The sequence below is a fragment of the Gobio gobio genome (genome assembly GCF_949357685.1).
Source record: "Gobio gobio genome assembly, chromosome: 10".
Taxonomy (NCBI): Eukaryota; Metazoa; Chordata; class Actinopteri; order Cypriniformes; family Gobionidae; genus Gobio; species Gobio gobio.
This window is the reverse complement of record NC_137116.1, coordinates 45,073,980-45,094,818: the sequence shown is the minus strand read 5'-3', so window position 1 is coordinate 45,094,818 and position 20,839 is coordinate 45,073,980. Positions and strand designations below refer to the sequence as shown.

The 20,839-nt window shown below is 38.0% G+C and overlaps 1 protein-coding gene across 2 annotated transcripts in view; it reads right to left on the bottom strand.

Annotated features, from left to right (window-relative positions):
• Positions 1–1,259: 1,259 nt before the first annotated feature.
• The window catches only part of rgl1 (ral guanine nucleotide dissociation stimulator-like 1), a 32,588-nt gene continuing 13,008 nt past the window's right edge, over positions 1,260–20,839 (bottom strand). The window contains exons 1-18 of one of the 2 annotated variants that reach the window (XM_079827799.1): positions 19,754–19,965; positions 16,912–17,022; positions 12,720–12,928; positions 11,141–11,215; positions 10,541–10,734; positions 10,308–10,432; positions 9,950–10,165; positions 9,487–9,590; positions 8,676–8,760; positions 7,600–7,689; positions 7,367–7,453; positions 7,105–7,137; positions 6,861–6,982; positions 6,684–6,773; positions 6,181–6,361; positions 5,841–6,092; positions 3,567–3,681; positions 1,260–3,442 (exon numbers count right to left, since the gene is read on the bottom strand). In XM_079827799.1, the coding sequence (XP_079683925.1) occupies positions 3,255–3,442; positions 3,567–3,681; positions 5,841–6,092; positions 6,181–6,361; positions 6,684–6,773; positions 6,861–6,982; positions 7,105–7,137; positions 7,367–7,453; positions 7,600–7,689; positions 8,676–8,760; positions 9,487–9,590; positions 9,950–10,165; positions 10,308–10,432; positions 10,541–10,734; positions 11,141–11,215; positions 12,720–12,928; positions 16,912–17,022; positions 19,754–19,798 (2,322 nt within the window). In that variant the 5' untranslated portion in view covers positions 19,799–19,965 and the 3' untranslated portion in view covers positions 1,260–3,254. Of the gene's footprint in view, positions 3,443–3,566; positions 3,682–5,840; positions 6,093–6,180; positions 6,362–6,683; positions 6,774–6,860; positions 6,983–7,104; positions 7,138–7,366; positions 7,454–7,599; positions 7,690–8,675; positions 8,761–9,486; positions 9,591–9,949; positions 10,166–10,307; positions 10,433–10,540; positions 10,735–11,140; positions 11,216–12,719; positions 12,929–16,911; positions 17,023–19,753; positions 19,966–20,839 lie in introns of those variants that run through there. The other variant, XM_079827798.1, reaches the window with a different exon arrangement.

The window sequence follows — 20,839 nt, the reverse complement described above, 5'->3', positions numbered from 1 at the left end:
GGCCAGTCTCAACAAGTTGTGCCACCCAAGAAAACGCTGTTTAAACAACGCATTTTTAAAAATAACCTATAAATATTAGTGTAAATTCCTCAGTTGTACAATTGTCTTAAATAGCAAAACACAATAATCTAATATACTACATATAAAGTTATGTATTCTGTTAATTAACTACTCACTCACAGAATTTTGAACCTTATATACAAGATTTATCAGGGTGCTGATAAAGATTCTGGCAGTTTACCATTTATCATTATGATTAACCTTTTGAGTTCATCTGAGGTGAAAGAAGCAATATGATAACCAAACATCTTTGGATGTCTCGAGCTGCACAGCACGAGTTTTCAAAGTCATGACAGGCCTCTGAGGTTCTGGTTTGGTCCATAACCCAACCCTATATCCCTCCATGTCTATGGTGGTTAAAACTCTGATGAACAACCAAACAAGACATGGAATCTTATGACGAAATCAGTGGTAAAAAGCAGCCTCTTCACTTCTGCTAATCATTTGAGATAATGGTGATGTGTAAGTTGTTGACGATTACACTTTAACAGATATTGCATTACACCGTAAAGAGCTTGTTGGTATAACTTAATGCATATAGGTTTGCTCCGTAATGTTAAATACAAATTTTGGCTATTTCGATGTTAAAATTTTTTTTTTACATTTTGCTTTCAAACATGATTTGGCAGCTGCTGTCAGTACTATTAGCTAATCTGTGCAGAAGCAGAATGTTATTTTTATATTATTTATAAACTATTACAGTATTTACTAGTATTTTAATTAGCTTTTATGTTTTCAATTTTAGTAATTTTCATTGGTGCATTTGTCATTTTTATTATTTTTTTCCATATATAATTCTAGCTTTAATGTTTTGATTTCAGTTTAAATATTTGTACTTTAAACTTATTTCTTAAATAAAATTTTATTTAAGTTTAAGTTTTTCATCTAATATTTCTATTTTATTTAAATTACAGAAAACGCTTTATATTAGGTGTCTTTAACTACTATGTACTTACATCAAAAGCAAAACACTTTTGCTGAGGTGGGATTCAGGAAAGGTTAGGGACATGTTTGGTGGTATGGTTATGTTTAAAGGAAGGGTCAACTGTGTAATTATAGATGTAATAACAGAAAGTAGCCTAATTGATGTAATTACATGCAGGTATATATAACTACAAATGTAAAAATATGTTCACAATAAGTGCATTGTATCAAATGATTAATTTAAATGTTAGTACATAGTAAAGGACACCTAATATAATGTGGGACCCGACTTTTAATAGTTTTAGTAAACAATAACAATACTCAAGCAGATAATGAAAAGAGAATTGTGAAACAGAACAGTTCAAATGAATGAATCATATCTTTCTTATTATGGTATTTTATGTGTGATGCAAGCAAAGTCAAATTCAGTCAACATCCACAGTACATTTTTTAGGGAGTCTCCATTTAATTCATGAAAAGTAATATTCAAATTACAAAAAAAATCATAATGATAATAATTTATTCACTGACTCAATGTAGATAGACATTTCTTTGGTAGTGAAGAAATATTCAAAATAAAGATTTGAGAAAATTCACAAGTGCTGAATAAATTGGAACCAAGACAAATGAATCAAAAACACAAACACTGCTGCCCCACTACTGTTAAAACACTACTTTTTTTACCTTGTTGAAACTGTTAGTGTCATCGAAGTCTTACGTGTTCAATGTAACAAAAATAAGTGTCTGGCAATTACTGTGAGAGAACAAAAGGCAACATTTGGCACATTCTATACATATGTTGATATATTACCAGGAGTCAGGGCCAACTAACATGCATTACATACCAGATTAACAGGTTGATGGGAATTAGAAGAAAAAAAAATAAATCTGTGAGCCTTTAGAAACTATTGAAACCATTAGGTGTTAAAATGCCTGAGTGTAAAAAGATTAATTTTAGTGTAAGATATGTTTTTGTAATCACCGGGTGCACAGATGCTCAGGAAAATGTTGCACATTATTGCGCTGGCTGATGGAAATGTCTGACTTGTTTTAATGCTCACTTTACAATCACACACTCATTTTCACAGCTTTTTACATTTTCTCTTTTAGTTAACAAAATCTTTTAAAACTTCCAAAATCCTTTTTTTTCATAGATATCGTGGATATTTCTTCATCTCTTACAAAAACATACATACGTATAAAAAAGAAACAGAAAAGTATATCATTAATATAGCATTGCTTATGACAGAAGAGAGGAAAGCTACAAAAAGTGGACCAAGCGCTCTTTTCAGTACACACCTATTGACTCCGCCCACTCCATAGCAAGTGCCACTGTATCAGTGAGGAAGGCAGCTCAATCCAGGTTTCCGAACAGAAAGCCATCCTACTGGTGTGGTGTGAACACACCTTAAAGACACAACATTGATCCAATCGTGAAAGGAAACCGCAGACTTGATAAAACCAAGCAGGAACCAATCAGAATGCATATTTTCTGCATTCGTCACACAGCTCACAATATGAGAAACACAGAAATAGAGATAAAATGCTTAGAATAGGCAGAGAAAGTCATGGAAATACAGGCAGCATGGGGTTTCAGACTTCATGCACCTTGTTTCATCATAGATTCGTTTGGGATATCTTGAGGAAACAGTTGGATTTTTTTTCTCATGGCTGGCCTTAAAGATGGAAAGTAAATGCTTTGCTGTGCCAGGATTCTTATCGAGCCAGTCTAAGCACTTTAAGTCTAGGGATGCAGTCCGCATTGTCCACACAGTGCACAAGGGGACAGAAGGAGGACACGTTGATGACAACGATGACATCACAGCCACTGCAGATCATCTTCAATACTGACGCAAGAGTTCCATTATTACCGTTGATAAAGGCAACATGGCTGTCATTTGATTTCTCTTCCCACAGCTTCTTTCGTTCCCCTCTCACTTGCAGAGGAAGTCGTGTAGGCCTCTTGGCTGGGAAGAGATGTGCTCTTATGCAAATACTGACGAGGAGCAGGAGACAATCCTGCGCATGTGCAAAATATCCAGCAATAGGGAGGGTGGGATGTGTCTCTTTACATGTGGGCCAGACGGGAAGGTGGAGGCACATGCTACTATTTGACAAGCCTTTTATTTCAAAGAGATGCCCAAATCAGTTCCGGCATGTTTCGAAGTCAACAAACTTGCCTTGCAATCGTTTATAAAGCCCATTTTCTAGTACTCCACCCACTATAGTCTTTTTACAAAGCCCGCTCTGGTTCAGAAAAAGGTCTGAGGTCACAGCGTGACCTTGCTGAGCCTGACGGACAGACTGGAGCGTTGCTGTGTGCGTGGTAGTGTGGAGCTGCAACGACTGCGCAGCTGAACCGGCCTCCCCTCAGAACCACGAAGACGCAACAGGAAGTCAAAGTTCGCAGACGTGCTCATGGCGTAGAACACATTGGCGTTGTCAGGGATGACCAACTCTGGAGAAAGAAAAAAAAGATTGGGACGTGATGTTGGCATTCCACCATAACAAGCTAAACAGATGACATATTAAGATTTCAAAATGTGTCAGACACACAAGATACACAAGTTTTAACGTTGTACCTCTCTCCTCAGAGATGACCTGCACCAGCTCATAGTCGGCAGTCTGCTCACCCTCCAGGTTGTGTTTGGCCATGGCTCGAGATATCACCGCTGGAGTTTTGTCTTGACTGGTCAGCTGCATGGAGAAACAATGATGCATTTTAAAATTCTTCTCTCTATAAACTTAGTGCTATTAGAACAGGGATTTTGGACTTTTTGAACCCGAGAATGATGATCCATTTGCAATCCTATATTATAAAAAAACTTTTAGGCATGTCACAAGCACCGGTACTTTGGTACCAAGTCGGTACTGAAATTATAAAAATGCGACGATACCAGCATTTCTGTAGTACCGAGTATTTTCCGAGTATATTCGGTACCCACAGGCCCCACACTGCGTTCAGTCGCTTCGGTGTTTAGCGCAGGCTCCAGACTGTAGCCGAATATATAACACTGTCTGTGAATATTAAACTGCAGAATACTATTTAAATATTACTCCTGCATGTTCTGCGTCTCTGTGTTAATGACGGGCGGACGGGCTGTCGGACGCAGATGCGTGGGCGGGCACGCGCGCACACACACACACACACACACACACACACATCATAGACACCCACACACACACACGTGACACTCGTTCGCTGTCTTTGTAGTCTCTGCCGTGTGTCACTATATGAGGACACGAATGCAAAAAAAACGTCACTTCATGAGAATTTACCGTTTCATTTGAGAAAACTGACATATCATGAACACAGACACTCAAAGGTGTTCACGGCAACCCGTCAAAATAAAAGTTCTGTTTAACATGAAGAAATTGACAGAATATATTAGGCTACTGTTGTCTTTTTTTTTATAAACATTTGGTTACTTTTAAACAGCATACAGCCATTAAATGTTTATGTATTATTTACTTATAATGATTATCATCATAAATAATAAACTTAATACATTTAATGATTTTTTTAAAACAGTTAAATAAAAAAAATAAAAAAAAAAATAAAAAAACATTTAGCTGTGGTACCGAAATTGGTACCGAATTTTTTTTATGGTATTTGTACCGACTACTGGAATTTTGGTACCATGACATCCCAAAAACTATATAATTTTCAAATACAAGAACAGTAAGTGAGATATTATAAAAACAGTCTGTGGTTTCCAAAATTAAAAATTTATATATTCTCACTGTACTAAAGCCAAAATAAATCATCAAAATATGATCTGGAATTATTTATTTGTAAGTTGCCAGTGTTGATTCCCTCCCCCTGACTACTAATGTTGAGTGTATAAACCTAAAGAGATTTTTTATTATTATTTTTTAAATAAATTATAGAATTTTAAGTATTTTTAAGTATTAAGGAATTTTAATCCATATTTAATATATTTATTAACTAGTGATTAGTGGATTTAAATGAATTCTAAAGCATATTGTAAGGAAGCACAATGTATTTTTCCAAAAAAACTATATATAGATTTTTATTTGTTTCTGCAAAAAACTATAGCTGTCAAAAAAACAAGTTAATCTCATCATATTTGCCTAGACCCCAGACCACAATTTGAAAACTATTGTATAATTTTCTTTACAATCATATCTGCCTGATTTTAAACACTAATTAGTGATAATAGTTTACATTTATTTGAACATAATTTAATATAAAATGGCTCTTAAACTGCAGAGCAAGTGGTTGATCTATCAGTAATGAGTCATATTTGACCAATATATCAAAGGGATAGTTCCCCCAAAAATGAAAATTCTGTTATTAATTACTCACCCTCATGCCATTCCAAACCGTAAGACTTTCGTTCATCTTCGGAACACAAATTAAAATATTTTTGATGAAATCCGAGAGCTCTCTGACCCCTCCATAGACAGCAATTTAATTAACACTTTCAAGGCCCAGAAAAGGCATCGTTAAAATAGTCCATGTGACTCCAGTGGTTCAACCTTCATTTTATGAAGCGACGAGAATACTTTTTGTCCGCAAAAACAAACAAAAATAACGTCACTCTGCCAGTCTCCGACACAGTTTACGCTGTAGTACAGCTCCCGCGTCATCATCACACGCATGCATCGTGGTGCTCACGTAAACTGCTCACGCTGCCGTAGAACTCAAAAGCGCTGCACTACTTACAACGTAAACTGCGTCTTACAGGTTTGAAATGACATGAGGGTGAGTAATCAATGACAGAATTTTCATTTTTGGGTGAACTAACCCTTTAACAATGGTCAAATATACCTGTATGGATAAGCAAGAATAGACACACTGATAAAGTAGATGAATATCATTCATAACTAACCATGATACTCTTGTAGAGGTTGCCGTTTCCCTGTTCCAGGCTTACTCGGATGATGCATGCATCCTGAGCTTGTGTGTTATAGGCAGGTTGAAAACTGGGTGATGTGGGGGTCATGGGCGTCAGTGACATTGACCGTCGATGAATGCAGGGGGGAACGGGCAAGGTTGGAGAGGCCAGAGATATGGAAGCGCTGGCTGTAGAGGAGGAGGTGTCCATGGAGTGCAATGAGGTGCAAGAGGAAGACTCGGACAGCTATGGTAACCAAACAGATGGGTGTTTAATACTTTACTTTAATGCAACAGTATATCAAGAATTTTGCCATGATTTAAGATGCGTGTACCTTCTTAAGATGAGTGTCTATAGAGTGTGTGGGTGTCATGCCTTCACTCTCTGAGGGACTAGAGTCACTGGAAGACACACTGACTGAGTCCATGCTCTCCCCAGAGCTGCCAGTAGGAGGCGACCGAGGACTCTCTCTCACAGGAGAGCTTGCGTTCGTGGCATCAGGTCCTAAGAAGAGTCTAGTGAGTTTGGAAGGACAAAAAGAGAAATTAAATGCATTAAACGTCTTCCTCTTTGAATCTGCATTACTGTTCAAAAGTTTGGGGTCAGTAAGATTTTCAATGTTTTTAAAGAACCCTCCTATGCTCACCAAGACTGCATTTATTTGATTAAAAATACAGTAAAAACTATTTAAAATGACTGTTTAAAGATGTTTTAAAATGCAATTTATTCCTGTGATGGGAAAGCTGAATTTTCAGCCTCATTATTTTTATTTAATGCGGTCTTGAGTATAAAGCTTGACTGATTCAGACATCAAAATTGTGGTTTTAGGTCACTCACAGGCTCAATCTCTTCACCATACTCTTGCGGGGTTTTGGTGACGTAGGGCTGTTGTCTCCTAATCTTTCGACATCACACGACAGTGCATAGCTGCAAAACATGAGTGACCAATATTAGCTTTGAGACTTACACAGTATTCAGAGGAGTGAAAAAAGTGAGGAAAAAAAAGGTATGTACCTCTCCTCCTCTGAGTGCTGAGGCTGACTTTTAAACCAGCGCAGAAATGTGGGGTCAGACGTCAGACAGTAACTGTTACATGCAGACTGCAGGAGCTTAATCTGAGCGATCACTTCAAACTCCTGTAAAAAGAGAGATTTTGTTCAACATTCCCACAGACCTGAATGTCTATAGCCATGAAAAAGGGATTTAACAGATGTTTTGACTATAACAAAGACCAAATAATAAGGAATGTTGTACTTACTCTGCGCCGCTTTTCGAAATTAATCAGTCCTCCCTGTGAAGCACAGAAAGAGACTTTAGCCCAGATTCTCCGCATGATTTTGCTCATGAAAAGTTTTGATTACAGTTCTTGTGAAACAATCCGAAAGAAGGTCAAATAAACCTTGGTCATGAATACCTCAGTGGTCTGGGAATGCTAGGTCAATAATAACACTAGAGATAATTCTAACACTAGAGGTTTTCTTTTTCTCTGGAAATGTGTGGTGGATGAACAGCTGACTCACCTCCACTTGGTCAGGCAGTGCTGTATCAAGCATGGTCAGATCTGTGAGAAATGTACCCAGGTATGGGATCGTCCCCTGCATGGCACCCTGGAGACAGTAAAGTTAAGTATATATTTGTTAGCTTCAAGCTAACACGATACTTTTTCACACACAATATTTAACACTTTAACTCTTGCTCTCATAGGGTACATATCAATACTATTTTTGGGGGGATTTTTTTTTTATTAACTCACCATCTCTTTCTGTAACTGCAGTCTCTTTTGGGATCTTTTCTGGTGGTCTTTGGCACAGCTGTCAAGACTGGCAAATTTTGAGGTGCCCTCCTGTTGAAGATCAGAGAGATGTTATTAGTTTTTAGCAGGCCCAGAAGGAATTGGCAGAATTGTTCTACATTTTCTTTTTTGTTAAATGAGTTGAGAGTACTAGACTTTTATTGGTAGCTGAAAACATAATCAAATTAGCCTAAAATATAATAAACAAAAGCCCTATTCGGACGGTAATTGTTTCTCACGTGGAAGTAAAAATAAATTTGCTTGCCACCTCAGTGATAAAATTTGTGCATTCGGATGGTGATTTATTCACGGTGGAGGAGCGAGTTTTGTGATCACGAACCTGGGAACACGCTGCTCACGTGGTCAATAACATGATTGTATGCAGTAAATAAAATGTCATATGCTTGGTAGCTATAATAATAATAAATGCATATTTAATTTAATAATAGGAAAACAATATCCTAATTATTATTTAATTATTTAAATCGGTTTAAAAATAGGAAGAGAAATAATATATAGACACACATTATAGTTAAAATGGTGTTCTGTCTTGTATTTTTTTCTCAAAATAAAAGATGTAATTTTATTCCACATAGAAATGAGAGGAAATAAGATGCGTACGGTGCTCTGCAGTGGTCAAAAAAGATATAAACCGTGAATTTTGAAGTGATATATTCTTGAAAGCTCAGAGATGTGGATTCTGACGGCAATTAAATTACCACACGACCTTGGTGTTTTTCAAAAAACGGTAGGTAATTCGGCCAGGGATTTTTACGCGGGTGGTGGGAGAAAAACACTGACATTCTGGATTCGGACGGCAATAAAAATCACTGACGTGATTGATGAAAATACCTTACGACCCAACGAGAAACAATTACCGTCCGAATAGGGCTAATTACATAAATGGCAAGAGATTTTAATCATTTTTACAATGTGATCTCATTCCACTCGCACCTTATTAGTGAATGCTTACTTATAAAATGCAAAGAAAACACAACATAACCAGAACTGTGAACGGGAGACGTGTGTGAGCTCACCCTCATTAGCAGTTCCCGGCTTGTCAGGTAATTATTCTGGTCGGAGAAGATATCGGAAAGCTCTTCAAACATCTGCATGCTGTCTCTAATGTAGCAGAGCGGAATAAAAACTATTTGAGAATATGAACATGTCATTCTTAATAACAGAGTTACAGAATGCACTACACCGTTCTAAAGTTTGGGATCAGTAAGGCTAAAAGGTTTTTTTTTTTTAAAAGAAGACACTTATATTCACCAAGGCTGCATTTATTTGAAGAAATATTTTTACAATTTCAAAGACCCGTTTCCTATTCTAATATAATTTAAAATGTTATTTATTCCTGTGATGGCAAAACTGAATTATCAGCAGGCATTACTCCAGTCTTCAGTGTCACATGATCCTTCAAAAATCATTCTAATATGCTGATTTGGTGCTTAAACATTTCTTATTATCAATGTTGAAAATGGCTGTGCAGCTTAATGAGGTTTGGAAATTGTGACAGTCTTTTTTTCAGGATTCTTTGATAGAAGAGAACGTTTGAAGAACAACATTTATTTGAAAATAATTTGTGTAACATTGTAAACGTCTTAACTGTAATTTTAATCAATTTAATGCATCCTTGTTGAATAAAAATTTCTTTAAGAAAAAAAAATTAATAGTGATCCCTTACTTTTAAAAGATAGTGTATATGCATCTAGACACGTAACTAGTAACCATAACATAACCGGTAAACATAACCAACATTATTAAAAGGATATGAATAACTAGCAGCCTATATAGTGTTTAAAAATAAAGAAATTAATGACAGGCTTGTTTATTGTTAGAACTTACCTGGAAACAGAGGCCCAGGTTCTTTTCAGTCTGTAGATGGGGTTGGACTGCAGCGCCGACACTATGGCTCTCAGAGACGAGAAGTTCTTACGAATGCGACACTCCTGAGAATGTTAATCCATATTTACACATTTTCATTTACAAATGGGCCTAATTAGACTTTATCAGAAATCTTTTAGGAGGCTGAATGACATTATTATGTCTACTTTGGTTTATCTAGATCTAATCTAAAACAGTTATGTCTCACAAAGACATAGATTAGGTGGCACTCTTTGCCCAAATGCACAGAGAATGGTAAATTACTTTGGTAAAAATATATTCCAGATCAACATCAGGCTTTATCCATGTCAGGAAATCTAAAGTATTGCTGGAAAAAAATCACGCAACACTAAAGTGCTGCAGCTCTAAAGATCCAGAGGTCAAACGGGATCATGTAAGCATGTGTGTGTGTTGGGTTATGCACCTGTGCAATGTCAATCCAGCGCTGGATAATGCGAGCACGCAAATGCGGGCGTATCTGACGCTGGCGAAGGATGGTGCTGACCACACACGCTGTTACCGCATTAAATTGGGTGATGGTGGCACGTATGGTGGGTGCGCTCTGTTTGCCATCCTTTTTATCACGCTGAGACCAGATAGAGCCCAAACAGTGATGAGGAACCACCTTCTTAAATAGCAGCTGTGGAAGGAAGGAAATATTTCATAGCTTGAGTCAAAGAATGTCCAAAATAAAATGTGCATCGTTACTATATACACATCCTTATCATCTGTATGTTATTCATACCCTCTTTATTTTATATATATAAAATTCTCTCTCTCACCGCATCCATATAGGTCAGCTGCTCTGCTACAAGGTCAATCTCGAAGGAGAAGAAGTCCTCCTGCAAATCGATCTCCACTTCCTCATCTTCCCCAAGGCAGAATGGGTTGGTGCACTGAAAGCCTCCTGCAACAAATGGACAGCTGGTGTTTTTGTATGCACAGGAAGACATAACAAACAGGTATAAAGTTCAAAAGAGGTATGGATAAAATAATTAATCCGGATATGACTTACCTTCAGTCTCATTCTCTAGGCTGGCCTGGACACGCAATTGTTCTAGCAGACTCTGAGCCCGGCGCATTGGCTCTGACCCCGGCATGGCCTTCTGCAGGAAACCCAGCACACGATGCAAACTCGGATATGATGGAGGTTCCTGGAAGTCCTCTGGACACTGATCCAACCAGGCTCTTAGAATAGAGGCCAAAGCACTGAAGAAAAAAAAAGAAAAATAACACATAGATGTTTGTATAAACCAGAGAAAACCAGATGGCGCAAACCAGTGAAGGAAATCTCTCTCAGTACACTTCAACTGCATGCAGCAACAAAACACCATTCATCAGTTTCTTTTTATTTCTAATTGCTTCCAAACTCTCTCTCACACACACACAACACACACAACACACACAACACACACAACACACACAACACACACAACACACACAACACACACAACACACACAACACACACAACACACACAACACACACAACACATACACACACACACACACACACACACAAACAGCTTCCATGGAAATGAAACAACAAACACAAGAGCTGCCGGAAGTCACTGCAGATATCACGGCACAGATAACAACGACGAAGACAGAACTCACGTTCTCACAGCGCCTCTGCTCTCTCCAGTCCGACATTGGTTATGCTCCCCCTCACAATCCTCAAAACTGCCATACCTGTGAAAGAAGAGAGAAACCAGTCAAAAAGCATGCTGACAAATGGTGAAGATAAGAACCCAAAATAGAGTATAACATTTCAGGTATTAAAGTAAAAATAAATCAAATGCATTGATTAAGGATTCCCACATTATCATACAAAAAAAAATAACAACCATGATTTTTCCATGACTTTTCTGGACATTTGTGATGACTAAATATGCTAAATATTTTTAAAGAGGACCTATTATGCCCCTTTACAATGTCTTGATTTAGTTTTTGGGGTTTAAAAAAAAAAAACGTTTTCATGCTTGAAGTTCCAGTCCCTATGAAGCCAAAAAACTGTTCCAAAAAACACAATGTGCTCTGATTGGCAGTGTGTTGTGATTGGTTGTGATTCAAGCATGTTTCGGAAATGCCACGGCCCTTACCATAACTAGAAGTTTCAACACAAACAGGTGTCTCAGAATTTCAGGAACAGTGCTTACTGATATACAGAACATCCCTCCTTTTGGACTGACCTTGTGCTTTTTAACTTTCATGCTCAAACAGCAATATTACACACTAAAAGTAAGTTGAAAATGTAAAAAAACACACATAATAGGCCTTTTATAAAGATCACTTTCACAAAAAGTAATGTCAATGGAGAAAATACTTAGAACTGAACAAAACTAGAAACACATTTTTTGATTATATGAATTTCCATAACCTATTCATTTCCAAGACTTATTCAGGCCAGGAAATCACACTTTTGAAATGTCCTGATATTTTCATGTCTTCCATGGACTGTGGGATCCCTGTAGATTTTGATTATATTCACGCAACTTAACCAACTGTGTTTAAGTTAAAGGATTAGTTCGCTTTAAAATGAAAATTACCCCATGATTTACTCACCCTCAAGCCATCCTAGGTGTATATGACTTTCTTCTTTCTGAAGAACACAGTCAGAGTTATATTAATAAATATCCGGATTTTTCCAAGCTTCCTTCCGTATTCAACTTACAAAGAAAGTGTAACACCTCTAGCAGTTCAAACCGCTTACGCTACATCCTACATCATCCGTTGCATCAGTTATGCTTTTTCCATAAGTTGAATAAGGAAGGCGGTCTGCTGAAAGCTAGACTTTATATCGAAGGTCTTTATTAATCCCCCGGAGCCGTGTGGAGTACGTTTATGATGGATGGATGCACTTTTTTGAGCTTCAAACTTGTGGGCCCCGTTCACTGCCATTATAAAGCTTGGAAACATCAGGAAATTAATGAATAACTCCAATTGTGTTTATCAGAAAGAAGAAAGTCGTACACCTAGGATGTCTTGAGGGTGAGTAAATCATGGGGTAGCTAATCCTTTAATACCTCGCCAAGATGGGCATTTCTACTTGCTAAGCTCATCACTTCAAGGCACAAGCTCTCTTGCATGTACGCAAATGTGAGCATTTAAAAACAGCTAACCAGAATGCATTAAGGTTTCTCTTGACATTTATGAAGTGTATTATCACAAAAACCATGCACACAAGTGTCCACACCTGTCCAGCAGCAACTCCAGTACACTCTGTGTGGTGGCAAAGGCCCTGTATGTGGAGAGGAAGATGCTGGTGTAGGTCAGGTCATTATCACCAAACGCTGTGAGGAGTGTCTCTACCAAGCGTTCAAGTGTCCCCGCCCGTATACTCCTGATCTTACACGTCTCCAACTGACTGACCGTGTGACCTGGGGGCAAGCGGTCTCCCTCTGCCTGAGAGAGCAAAGGAAAAGGAAAGAAAAATACTTTGAGAGAAATATAAAATCAGATCAATTCTTAAACACACATCCAAGTGTCGTGCAGAGAAACGGAGGGAGAAAAGCAGAAATAAACAGGGCAAAGAATGAGACCTTGGTACTGCAAGCACGCTACAACAGGAAACTCTACAATCTGCTTTTAATCAGAGCAATCCTCCTCCTCCCTCTCGGAGACATGCTGGAAAGTCAGCAGACTTTTTAAAAATGCTTCATTAGTTGAAAAATACAATGATTGTGTGGTTCACACAAGAAATATATGATTTAAAAGTAGGCCACAAAAGGTGAATATCAGTGCAGGGTTATTATAATAGTTAACTCAAACTAAAACTGAAATAAAATTGAAAATAAAAACTGATTCAATATATTAATAAAAACTATAATAGAGTCTCAAAGGTACCAAAATAACACTGTATCAGTGGAACAGCAGGAATACAGGGCAAATTAGCGTGAGAGCACAATCCTATAAAAGCGCAGATGGGAGTGGAAAGTTCTGTGAGCGATCTACTGATGACTAGCCTGGCTCTGCCCTCCTATGTACTTCCGCTCAATTTTCATTTTCCTTCAGTACTCTGTCTGGGATTGCGGTATATTCTCTGGTTTTCTCCGGTCAAATTTTAACTGGTCCAATCAGCAAACAGAGGGAGTGGCTGAGAACGATGACGTCGGTGTCGTGCGCAGGTCTGAGATGACATACGTCATGACCAAACATTAGCGATTGGTTACGGCAGATCCAGAGTGGCTCTGGGCAGATCCAATAGTTTTAAACTTTGACAGAGTACCCGCCTTCAAGGAAGTTAACGCTTGTCAAATGAAATGTCTGGTTACCAGGATACTGACGACGTGCAAATAGAAAAAAGAAGAACACGGATGCAGCCAGATCATTTCCATAATGACCAATGCAGTCTGCCAAGAGCAGCACTGATTAGCGTCTGGTTTAAGTCATGCTTTTTTGTTAGGTAAATAATGCGGCAAATACCAGTAAACTGACAAGCGCAAACCTTAGTAAATCACCTTGCATGATTCATTTAAATACTCTCCTCTAGGGGTTTAACGGTACACAAAACTGACGGTTCGGTACGTACCTCGGTTTTGAAGTCCGGTTCGGTACAGCAGTTTTACAAAATTGCTTTTTATTTATTTTTATTAAACAGTGGTTTACTGGAAAAAAGTGTCTGTCCTTAAATGAATTCAATTATAACTAAAAGTTTATTGAAAATATTGCTGTAAACTATAGGTAGCCTTTACTTGCACATTAATATTAAAGGTTAACAACAGAGCCCAAACTATTAGCCTAAATTCAGTTGCTATGTATTTTTAGGTAACTTATAATAATCAACACTTAAATAACACATTACGCCAGTGATGCACCGAAATGAAAATTCTGGGCCGAAACCGAAAATTTAGGATGCACTTGGCCGAAAACCGAAACTGAAGCCGAAAATGGCTTCTTTTAAAAACGTATGCTAATATATTATATATATATATATATATTGCTTGAATTTAATGGATCTGAAATGAAAAAAAATCAGGAACCAATAGAATAATCAAACTTTTATTAAGTTACATAACACAACCTAAAATATTTTTAACAATAAATATAAATAATAATACCAAATAATACTATTCTTAAAGTTTTATGTTCCATCAAATAAAATAGTTTTTTAACAGTTGTGCAAAAAAAGATCCACAATTATCTGAATAACTGCACACAAAATCACAGAATGGTTCTCACTAAGAACATGAGATGCTGCACTGAATAGGCTAGTCTCTCACTGTCTGTCACTGTTCTCCGGGAAAAATGGCATTTGGGGGGTAAAATATGTGTTTGTTTGGCAGAGTTGTCTGCTAAAATTCGCATTCCTGGGTCTAAATATCACATAATTGGGGTCGCTTCAACCCGCGGACATGGAAAAACATCCCGCGGGAAAATCGCGGACTTGGCAACACTGCTTGGGGCAGATAAATACCTGCGTGCAATCCGCGCAAGCAATGGAAAGCGGCCTTCGTTCGCGCGCCAGTAGTCAAGGGGATTGTCGCTTCTGGCAATGGGTAGTTCAGCTGGATACGTCTCTATTTGTTCTCATACCGCTGACATGCTTAATCTTTGATTAGACGTGTCGCGTGATAACAGCTCACCGTGAGTGAAACCTAAGCACTTGCACACGGATGGGAGGGGCAGATGACATTCATTTTCGGTTTACGTTTTCGGCTGTGTTTTTTATTTCGGCCCGAAACCGATAATGCCATTTTTGGCCGAACATTTTCGGCGGCCGAAAATGGGGTGGGTTTTGGTGTGGATTGTGTTTTTTTGGCAGGGTTCCCTGCAAAAATTTGCATTCCCGGGGCTAAATATCACATAACTGGGGTCGCATCAACCCGCTGACATGAAAAACAGCCCGCGGAAACAGTGTTGAAGTAGCCCAATTCCGCAGGAAAACCGCGAACTTGGCAACACTGATGCCATCGACGGCCGTTTATGAGTGCTATTTATTCATATTAAACATCAAACATTTTAAAAAGTTAAACATTTTAAATACTTACAGTCTACAAAACAGGCTCTGTGCTCACAGCGTCACATACATTAATATTTTATCGATTTATAAAAGATGAATCACTGTCTGGCCATCTGGAATTTTGGTATGGAGATAAAGGTTATGATTATATGTTTTTTTGTAGTATTACACCAAATTGTGTGTGTATATTAGCACCGTTTGTTGTTTTTCTTGTGGTATGAGATAGAGCGCTTGGACCCGGAAGCATTGCCGCGTGACGTCAGACTTAACAACCGGGTACCGAAACGGTTCGGTATGAATACGTGTACCGTTACACTACTCTGCTCCCACAAATCTTCCATCTGAAAGGGAAACTCCTACAAATGCATATGCAATAAGGTCAGCCACAAAAATAATCCTGTCCACGCCTTTTCAGGGCTAATTGTTTTACTTTGTGTCTTTAGTAAATCCTGAGAGTGGTTTTTAATGCCAAAAGAGGGTTTGTGCTGGCGCAAGCTATTAGGAAATCTTGGCCCTAAATCTTTTAGACCAACAAATAAAGTGAAAACTAGGTCAAACATTAAGCACCGCAACCTCTCTAAAACAGGCCTCTAACGGATGTCCAAAAGTAAAACGTGCTTTCTTTTAATTGCAACGTCAATCAAATCTGCATTTCGATTTTCAGCATGATTGCTGTAAAGTGAACTTGCCTTTCGTCATATTTATGAAATGGTTCTGCATTAAATTAACAGTTTTTTTACCATGTAGAAACATTTGTGTTACAACAAACTAAAGCCCTAAGGAAATCACGTCAGCTCATAAGTGCTTTGTTTTCAGAAGGGTGTTGACAATATGGAAAAAGTTATTCAAGGTTAAAGCAACAGATTATACCATATTCACCACTGTAATTCGGAACGGAGCCATAACAGCATGGCTTCATAATATAACAATGTTATATAAACCTTGAAACTCATGCAGCAAATTTTTGTTGAAAACGTGTGCAACAGAGAACTGAGTTTTATGTTTTCCTGTCACTAAAACACTATAACACTGAGGAGAACTGTTTTGGTCCATACAATTAAAGCCAATGGGGTCGAAAACAACAACAACAACAAAATCTTCTTTTGTGTAGAATAAAGCTTGAAATTATATGAATGAGAGTAAGTGACAGAATTTTAATTTTCAGGTGAACTATCCCTTTAAACAAGCTTTTACCAAACAAACAACCCTATATAAAGTTTTATGTGTTTTCTTGCAACGCTATAACCATGAAGACTAATGACTAGAACACTATAAGAACCCCACAAATAAAATACTTCCGTAACCATAAAAAGCTTTACATGGTCACCCTTAATGTGCCCTACTGTCTGGCCGGCCCAGCATGGGCAGCCGAAGTGTTTCTTTAAATAAGAGTGGAAGTGCATTCAGATCAAAGGCCTCCACTCACCCCCAGCCATCTCGCGCCTTTGTTAGCCGCCTGCTGGATTTGGACCCTCTTTAGAGTCACGTTGTATATGGCTCCTTCCTCGACCTCCTCTCCCCAGTCCTGCACAGAGCTCTGTAGAGGGAGAAAACAATCAACGTTACACCATTTGGAATGTCGAGGAGTAAAACTGGGAAACAGTATGTCTCAGTTCGGCATAAACAGGAATCCCGGCTTTAAATTTTAGTATCAAAAGACTGACATGGTGTGTGGAGGAGAGAAAATGATAACTCATTTGGAGGAAGGAGACACAGAGAGAGGGGGAGAGAAATGAGATCAGAGCTGGCATGGGGTTTTAAAAATCAGCCTAAGAGCTTTTACAGATTCTTAACAGGGAAGGATTTCTCCATCCTGCCTTGGAGTTCAAGAACCAAATGCAAAGTCTATAAACATACACATGGAATGCTTTCTCGGTCAGACACACACACACACACACACACACACGCATACAAGTATGATGTGATGACCAGCATTAGGTGTCTGGGTGAGTGGAGTCTTTCAGGCTGTACACAGCTTAACGTTCATATTAAAGTGTCAGACAGAGAATTGATCAATTCTGCCCTCTTCAGTCAATAACAATAAAGAAGAGCTGTGATATATGAAACCCTGCATTGTCTCTCATATACAAAATGTCTGTACATCTGAGAGAAACGGATTATCGAAAAAGTGCTTGGTTCTATTCATCTGATGTTGATTGGCTGGAGGCAGATCTGAATGCGAGCTTGCAGTTGATTGGAAGAAAGGGTCGGGGTTTATGAAGACAAATGATTGGAGAAGTCCTGCATACATCAGCAGCTGTCGTTTCACTGGAAGATACTATTATGGCATTTTAATTGAAAATGTAAAAAAATCATAAAATGTATTAAAAACATTATGCGTTAAATTAAAAAGTGCCAATGGAACAAGACAAAAATATTTATACTAAAGACCTTTTCTCAGAAAACTACTCTTAAATATTTTATGCAATTTCATAAGACATTTTTATCTGATTTTTGTTTTTTTGCAGTATATACTTAAAGGAAGACTTTAAATGAACAAAGATACTTCTAAAGATATTTTATAAACTGTTGCCTTCAAGCACACTAAAAGTTTGTGAAATATTGCTGTTTCACTAATGACGTCACCAGCCCAAAAGGTCTAGAAAGTCAGGCTGCACTATGGAATCATGGACCTGTTCTTGGAATTACTGTGAAAGTCAGAAGACTTTATTGCCTACTAGTGTGTATTTGTATGGGAATTCAGCCCAAAGCCACGCTATATCGGTCCAACAAGTGTAAGTTCAGCTCTCTTGGGTACCAAAAAGTACTTCTGACCTGCAGTAAACTCGACAACGATTTTTTTATTATTATATCAATTAGTTATAAAATCAATCTTGAACCTTTAGTTATAGGAGTATGCTTCAGTAGTTTTAAAAGAACATATCTGTACATAACTTTCAAAGTCATCAACCTTGACATTTAAAACATCGGCCTACTGAGTCTTTTCACTATCGCAGCACATCCAGACTATGTCTGCAGATTTATGCGGCTGAAAGAGTAACTGTCCCTGGAATGAAGTGGATCAGTCTGTCTTTATTTTCCGGGCCGTTTCCTGTACAGTGCGTTCAGATAAATACTCAGCTGGATGAGTCATGCAGTTTGCACTCAAAAACAATGGTAGGAGGTCTGCATACCCGCTGCCCGGACCCTGCCGAGTCCACAGTCTATGCACTGTGCTGCTCCTTTGTACTGGACGAAATGTTTTCCAAAGCGGCTTTTAAAGCTTGCTCAGCGGCACAGGCAGATATTGGAGAGGGTGGGACTATATGAGGAAACTAAATAGTTTCTCTCTGAAATAAAATAAGCAGAGTACTAGTATTTGTGACCACATTTATTTTATTTTAACTACTTCATTGTATTCTATTGTTCGGTAAAATGTTATATTTTTATTACTGGCTTATTATTATTATTTTATTAATAACCATATTTTATTCATAGGTATTATTTTTATTGAAATGTTTGCTGTTGCTTGATTGAAATGAATTAGTATTATTACTATTAAGTAGCAATGCCAGTTCCATGGGTCAAACTCATATGGAACACAAAAATAGTTTGAATGCATAGAAAGCATCTTTTTCATATGTATATATAAGTATGCAATCGTGTGAATAAAGTTTAAATAAACTTTTTAATTAAAATATGTCTGTGGTCAGATAAGTAGTCCTAAAAAAAACACATAAAATAGACTATGTTTTAATAAACAATAATGAAAGTCCTGAAAAAGCATTACAACGACTGGAATTTGAGGACTCTGTTTAGGTCCCTAAAACTCCTGTAAACAAACAATGAAAGGATGCTGACCATGTTATCATCCCAAACAGAGACGTTTTCTACCCCCTACAGCTTGCATACAAAAACAACACAACCCCAAAGTCCATGAGAAACAATCCCTCACCGATAACAACAATAACAAGTGGGTTTAAGCCCATCTGCCCGCTTTGTTTTCGTCTGCAGAGCCTGAGGGCTGTTCATCACAAAAGTAAAGTATTTCTAGAGTGAGAAACTAACGGGAACCACCGCCTACGCGGAGACTCTCAGATCCAAAGTCAACGTGTGTATGATAAACAGACGAGTGCGATACAGTATTGCAGTAAAATGTCATCTAAAAACATTATTTGTATTCCCCACGACCTCCTCCCCTCCTAAACTCTTTCTTTATCCTCCACTCCAAGCGCTGTTTCCCCCTCCCTCTCCCTCACCCGTCTTTCTCTCTAGAAGCTCAAAGCCGCAAAATCAACAGTGTGCAGGAGGCAAACGCAACTTCTTACCATTTTAGCTTTCCAAGCGAATTTCATGGTGAGGGCCTCTCTCATCGTCCGGGAGCGGCATTAGAACACAACCCAAGTCCAGAGAGAAAGGGTCAAATGTTTTCAAGTATACGCCGAGCTATCCTGTGTGGATTGTCCTCCTTCAGCGCACACACATAGTCCGTCACGGATGGAGCCTCAAGCTGCTCCCCTCTCTCCCCTCCCTCTGCTCTGCAGTCCACCCCCGCTTAGTAAATGACACAACTCCGCCCACTGCACTCTCTCTCTCCCTCTTTAGTCATATGATTTCTATTTCTTTTTATTATTAGGGAATATTGTTACACGTTATATAACTTTTGACTCTCAAATATAAAAAAATAATAAAATACTAAAAATATATATTTTGATTCGCATTCAGATTTTAGAACGTTGTGAAAAAAGAGAAGTTAAAGTGACAGTGCACGCAGAAAACGAAGAAGAAGAAAAAATCAAAGCAGTTTTTTTTTTCATACAAAGGATGGTGAATGCAGCTGTCAAACTCCCAAAAGGTCAAAAGTTAGTGCCGTAAATGCGGACCAATTATAGTATGGTGGAATTTGGTAGTTTAGGTGAACAATTGATTAAAAGGCTTATGGTCGTGACTGTAGTTACTACAAAATAATCATCAGGCTATTGTAATGAAAGATGAAAAAAAAAATGTGATCGTTCAAATGGCTCAAGGGAGGTTTCTGATTGGATTGGATGTTCTTGGTGGCTTGGTAGATTTTTTTTCATTCGAAACGGCAACATTTGACAAGTAGCCTATCATTGATATTACTGTCGGTCATTTAATAACATTATCGAAATAACAGTTGTTAAACTGGGGTAGGCAATTTTTTTCATAAACACTTTTTGTTATTCTAGTCGAAACTCTCTTCACATTCTGAAAGCAATCAATAATAGAAGTGTACACAAAATGTACATATATATCGTCTGTGGAAGTCTAAGGACCAAAAAATGTAAGTTCGCTTGGATTGATGCGTTTATGTCAATATTTTCAACGGCGTAATTAATCTGCAGCAGTCAGGTGGTACAAAGAAGAGCTCTGTATGTTGTTTACGTTCATTA